The sequence below is a fragment of the Arachis ipaensis genome, chromosome B02 (genome assembly GCF_000816755.2).
Source record: "Arachis ipaensis cultivar K30076 chromosome B02, Araip1.1, whole genome shotgun sequence".
Taxonomy (NCBI): domain Eukaryota; kingdom Viridiplantae; phylum Streptophyta; class Magnoliopsida; order Fabales; family Fabaceae; genus Arachis; species Arachis ipaensis.
This window is the reverse complement of record NC_029786.2, coordinates 4,766,437-4,772,602: the sequence shown is the minus strand read 5'-3', so window position 1 is coordinate 4,772,602 and position 6,166 is coordinate 4,766,437. Positions and strand designations below refer to the sequence as shown.

General features: G+C 37.2%; 1 protein-coding gene across 1 annotated transcript; it reads left to right on the top strand.

Moving 5' to 3' along the window:
- Positions 1,842-6,026, top strand: LOC107623757 (protein KINESIN LIGHT CHAIN-RELATED 1). The gene is made up of 3 exons (XM_016326123.2): positions 1,842-3,110; positions 4,073-4,981; positions 5,610-6,026. Exons 1-3 carry the CDS (start codon positions 2,518-2,520, stop codon positions 5,842-5,844), a joined length of 1,737 nt encoding a protein of 578 aa, XP_016181609.1. The 5' UTR covers positions 1,842-2,517; the 3' UTR covers positions 5,845-6,026.

Sequence of the window (6,166 nt, the reverse complement as noted above, 5' to 3'; positions counted from 1 at the left end):
GTATCTATGAAAGATTTCAGGCCGATTAGTCTCTGCAATGTAGTTTACAAGATCATCACGAAGGTCCTTGTTAATAGGCTTCATCCTCATTTTGCGGAGATTGTTGGCCCGCTTCAAGGAGGATTTATTCCGGGACGAGGAACTCCTGACAACATCATTATTGCTCAAGAAGTCCTCCACTTTATGAAGAAGACTAAATCAAAGAAAGGCACACTGGCCTTTAAGATTGATCTGGAGAAAGCTTATGACAGAGTTGACTGGAGGTTTTTAGCTCATACCCTTAAAAGCTTTGGTTTTCCTATTCTTACACTTAATTTGATTATGAATTGTGTCACTGCTTCTTCCTTATCTATTCTTTGGAATGGGAATCGTTTGAATGGCTTTACTCCTAGCCGAGGTCTTAGACAAGGAGACCCTATGTCACCCTATCTTTTTGTATTGTGTATGGAGCGATTGGCATGCTTTATTAGTCATCAGGTTGATTTGGGCTTGTGGGAGCCGGTTGCTATTTCTAGAGGGGGACCAAGAATATCCCACTTAATGTTTGCGGATGACTTGCTTCTGTTCTGTAAAGCTATAAAGAGACAAGTGCAAAATGTGATGTTGGTTTTAGAGACTTTTTGCAAAGCATCTGGGATGAAGATTAATGTTGAGAAGTCTAAAGCGCTTTGCTCCAAGAATGTCTCTGCAACAAGGAAAGAGGTTTTTACTGGGGTATCCTCTATCAGATTTGTCCAGGACTTGGGCAAGTATCTTGGAGTTACTCTTAGCCATTCTAAGATGACTCGTTCAGCTTTCAATGGTGTCCTGGATAAGATTCGGAGTAGGCTAGCAAGCTGGAAAGGAAGTTTACTCAATCGGAAATTGTTTGCTATTTGGAGAGGATATCTCTTAGTTTGGGATGTGGGTCAACGAGATGTTATTTGTGAGACGGATTGTGTGGAAGCATTTAATCTTGTTACTCAAGATGGTTTTGGGTTTATTGATCCACTGGTGCTCAAAATAAGAGATATCATGCATTGAAATTGGCGGGTTGACTTTCGTTTGATTATGAGAGATGCAAACACGGTGGCAGATACTATGGCAAAGATGGCGATGAAGTTACAACTTTCGCATGTGGAGCTTCTTTCACCTTGGGAGGAGTTTAAGAGTAGTCTTGAATGGGACTGTCCCTCTATTTAGGCAGTTCCTTATTTTGTTTGTTTTGTTTTTTTTTATTTAATTTATTTCAGTTACCAAAAAAATTTCACAATTGGATAAATGAGTAATTTGATCGATTCGATTAGAATTTTAAATCAAAATTATAATTAAATTGTTTAAAATCGACCAATTCGACAGAAATTTGTCTAAATTAACTAACCTACTATAAATTTATAAATCAGACAAATCTTCCAAAAGATTGACGAAAATTTGTAGTTTTGTACATTTCTTGTCAACTTAAAGTTGCAAAGTTGAAATTTTATAAGGAGCTAAGCTACTCCTTGATCTCTAAGACCAAAACATACTTTTAAAGAAAAAAAAACAGTTACAATGTTGTGATTTCAAATATTATGGCAGGTGTACTTTTATACAAAAATAATAGCAATGGTATTGATATGTATTATCGTANNTTATATATTTATATAATATAAAAAAAATCGATATCATTACATTAATTTTTTTATTTTTTTACCAAAGATATGAGACTCGAACCCGCAACTTCTTAATTGAATATGGAGAGACTATGTCATTTGAATATCATTGGCATATCATCGTATCATCACGTTAACTTAACACACAATCAAACGTAGATCATGTCATCATACACATTAATTGTTTCCCAATTTAGATATTTCTACGTAATCCACTAACCACAAATACAAAAAGGGAAGAGAGAGAAGAAGAAGAAGAGAATGTAAGAAACTGCAAAAAAGCAGCAGATAGAGGCTTCTGTGTAACTCAACACAACCTTAAACAAAGGCACATAAACATAAACAAACACTAGTTGTTCTACTAGTTCAGCAATCATTCTATCATGGATTTTGTTTCAATCTTCTTCCCCTTTTTCCTTGTCAAGCTTGTTCTCAGATTAAAGTACCCAAATGCTATGATCATGAGGCGTCTCTTCCAAGCAACCTTCCACCACTACTACCACCATAATTCCTAATAATCCATTACCACAATTCTCCGATTCAATTCTTTTTTACTCTTCTTGTTCCTTTAATCATAGCTACACCCAATTCCCTAACCTAACCTAACCTCAATATATACATACATACACATTAGAATTACAACAACAGCATAAAGTTTCCATTTTTCTTTCCCAAACCCACAAATTGAATTGTGAATATTGAAATTAGTGAAGAAAAGTTTCATTTTCTGTAATTCACGCAACACAATACCCTGAAATTCAATAGTGGGCAACTCATTCAGCTTAGAAAGAAAAAAAAAAAAAACATTTTTTCCCCAATTCACATGAACCCATAATCCAGAAACCCCAAGTTCCAATTTTGAATTCTTGGTTTTCAATCTTTAACCATGCCAGGACTATTCGCCGCTAGAACCCCATCAAAAACGCAGTCGTTTCGTGATTTCCTCATTGAACCGCCGGAAAACGAACCCTCCAGCGAGCTGAACCCTTCTCCGCCGCCGACAGCGAAACGAACCACCATGAGAACGCCGGATAAACTCGCCGTCGACGACAACGATACCTCCCTTGACAACCCAGACATGGGCCCGTTCCTTCTGAAGATGGCCCGAGACACTGTTCATTCGGGTCAGGACCCGAAGAAAGCCCTAGAATACGCGATTCGGGCCTCCGAGGATTTCGAGCGGGTGTCGGGTCCAAGTTCGGATCTTGCCACGTGTCTCCACGTGGTTGCTGCAATATTGAGCGGGTTAGGGCGGTTAGAGGAAGCGGTCGAGACTCTGGAGCGGTCAATTCTGGTGTCGGATAGTGCAGAAAACGGGTCGGGTCATGCAATGGTGAAGTTTTCAGGGTTGATGCAGTTAGGGGATACTTATTCAATGATTGGGCAGTTGGATAGGTCCATTGAGTGTTATGAATCGGGTCTGAAAATCCAAGTTGAGGCTTTGGGTAGATCTGACCCGAGAGTTGCTGAGACTTGCAGGTATAGTAAAATTTCATTGCCTTATACAATGGAGTTTAATTTTGATGGAGCATAAAACGTGTAAATCTATTTCATGCCGATGGTGCATCAAAATTAAATTTTATACAATAAGATATATCCATTGACCATTGTTCTTTTATTTTGTTTTGGTTTTAAACTCTGTAATTTAGTTTGTAGGTATTTAAGGTTTAAGGATTAGGATATGATATTTATGTTAAGTATGCAAAATATTTCCACTTTGTTTTCGGTGTCCCCACATTGTTTATTTTTCTTTTTGAACTTCTCATAATCTCAATTCTCATGTATGTTGGTTTGTTAATTAAGTAATGTATTATTATTCTAGTGATTAGTGAGTTAGTGGATCAGTTTAATTAGTATATCCAATGTTAGTGGATTTTGTTTGAGTTGGGTGGCAGAAATGATGTTGAGTATCTGTTATAAAAAATTCTAAAAAAATATTGTAGAATCTTTTCTTAGGTGGTTTGGTCGGATGCTAGACCCTCTAAAGAAAAATGTAGTTTAAAATAGGTCGACTTTTTGTCTCTGCATAATTTGATCAAGGGTCATATGGATCTGAAAACAACAAAACCTATGAATTGTTTTGTTGGTTTTGGCCTATTAGAGCATTGGATATGGATACATTATCCATTGATCATTGCACTCATAATGGCGCATCACATGCACTGCATCAATTATTGATGATTTGAACCATGGTTATGGATTCTGAATAATGACTCTATAAGAAAGTATTCAATAGAAAAAAAAAAATCTCTTTTGTTTTGTACTTGATAGAAGCAATATAAAAATGACATGAGTTTAGGAACTAGTTGATTGAAGTAAATGGTTAGCTTCATAACTCTGTCTATTAATATTGTTTATAACATAGTTGGTAAGGAGGAGTATAAGCTCATGTGATAAGGTACTTAAAGTTTCCCTAAATAATTCCTTTCCTTTGTTAATAGATACTTAGCTGAGGCGCATGTTCAAGCCATGCAATTTGATGAGGCTGAGAAATTCTGCAAGAAGACCCTTGAGATTCATAGGGAGCATTGCTCGCCAGCTTCTCTTACAGAAGCAGCCGATAGGCGTCTTATGGCCCTCATATGCGAGGCGAAGGGAGAATACGAGCCGGCACTTGAACATCTTGTCCTTGCTAGTATGTCGATGATTGCCCATGGGCAGGACAATGAGGTTGCAGCGATTGACGTTAGCATTGGCGATATTTACTTGTCGCTCTGTCGTTTTGACGAGGCTATTTTCGCCTACCAAAAAGCGCTAACAGTGTTCAAAACCACCAAAGGTGAAAGTCACAGTTCCATAGCATTAGTGTACATTCGCCTTGCCGACCTCTACTACAAGACGGGAAAATTGCGCGAGTCAAAATCCTATTGTGAAAATGCGTTAAGAATATACTCCAAACCTGTACCTGGAACTACCCCAGGAGAAATTGCGAGTGGATTGAATGAAATCTCTGCCATCTATGAAGCTTTAAACGAGCCGGAGGAGGCACTGAAGCTCCTCCAGAAGGCAGTGAAGTTATTGGAGAATATCCCCGGACAATATAGGACAGTGGCAGGAATAGAATCTCAAATAGGAGTAATCTTCTACATGGTTGGGAGATACAGTGATGCATGGAAATCTTTTGCGAGTGCCATTGCAAAGCTTAGAGCAAGCGGAGAGAGGAAATCGGCGTTCTTCGGATTTGTGTTGAACCAGATGGGCCTAGCATGTGTGCAACTGTATAAAATTGCGGAAGCTGCCACACATTTCGAAGAAGCAAGAGAGATATTGGAGCAGGAGTGTGGAACATACCATTTGGACACTCTTGGAGTTTATAGCAATCTTGCAGCAACTTATGATGCCATGGGGAGGTAAGCACATCTTTCATTATTAGCTTGCACAATGTGTTTCTGTCTTTATGCTATTTTGTGTTACAATCATCTATTCTTTGTGCCATTGAAGCTTTCATTTCTTTAGTACCCTAAAGTTAGTAGTCACTCAAAATGTTGCATCATGGAAGATCATCATTATCATTCATTGCCTAGGGACATTTCTTTGGCCTAGTAAAGCACCAACATAGCTCCCATAAGATCACTTAGTTAACGAAATATACGATAAAGGTTTAGCTTCGCCTAACAAATTCATCTAATCATCAATTGGGCTTAACCTAAATTTTGATTGGATTCGATTGTTAAATGGAGCAAACTTATAGGGAATCTCGAACAAAGTTTCAATCTTTCATGAGTTGTTTCGTTAGCGAAATGATCTTTCGAGAACTATTTTGTTAGTTCACTCCTCATGGCATGTATAGTGTGACACTGCTTCCATTTCCATTAGTTGGTGATATGAGTGCATGTTTTTTGCCTTTCAAAAAGGGACCACTATAGGACTTTTGTGATCTTTTGCTATATTGAATTTCTTGGCATAGAAGGCATAATTATATGATTCCATGTTAAGTATATGATAAGAAGATCTCTTTTTTTTTTTTGGTGTATACAGAGTTGAGGATGCCATTGAGATATTGGAGTACATACTTAAGATGAGAGAAGAAAAACTTGGAACTGCAAATCCAGATGTTGATGATGAAAGGAAAAGACTGTTTGAGCTTTTGAAAGAGGCAGGAAGAGTTAGAAACAAGAAGGCAAAATCACTTGAAAATCTTATAGAATCCAAGTCTTTCAAGATGAAGAATGAAGGGAAGAAGAAAAGGGTTGCATTTGGTTTGAGAACTTGAAATAAAGAGAGTTTTATTGTCATTTAAAAAAAAAAAAAAATCTCTTACATGTTCTCTTTTATTTGGCATCATGAGAATTTTGCTAGTGTTTTTGGTTCAATGAACCTTTACCTAGTCTTACATGTGTTAATATTGTCAATTGTTACCCTTGATATATAAAAATTTACTGATTTTTTGTGTCACTAATTCTATCAAAATACTAAAAGGAATTTATCTTATATGGCAACTTATGTAGGCAAATTAGTCCATCAGGGTATTTGTTATTTCCAATCCATCAACAATGGGGGAAAATCAAATATGATGTTAGAAAATATAATCATGT

Bases quoted from the DNA above. Each gene is read 5' to 3' on its own strand.
- LOC107623757 (XM_016326123.2), top strand. From the start codon at position 2,518: ATGCCAGGACTATTCGCCGCTAGAACCCCATCAAAAACGCAGTCGTTT. The intron at 3,111-4,072 runs GTATAGTAAAAT...CTTTGTTAATAG, and splicing joins AGAGTTGCTGAGACTTGCAG to ATACTTAGCTGAGGCGCATG. The intron at 4,982-5,609 runs GTAAGCACATCT...TGGTGTATACAG, and splicing joins ACTTATGATGCCATGGGGAG to AGTTGAGGATGCCATTGAGA.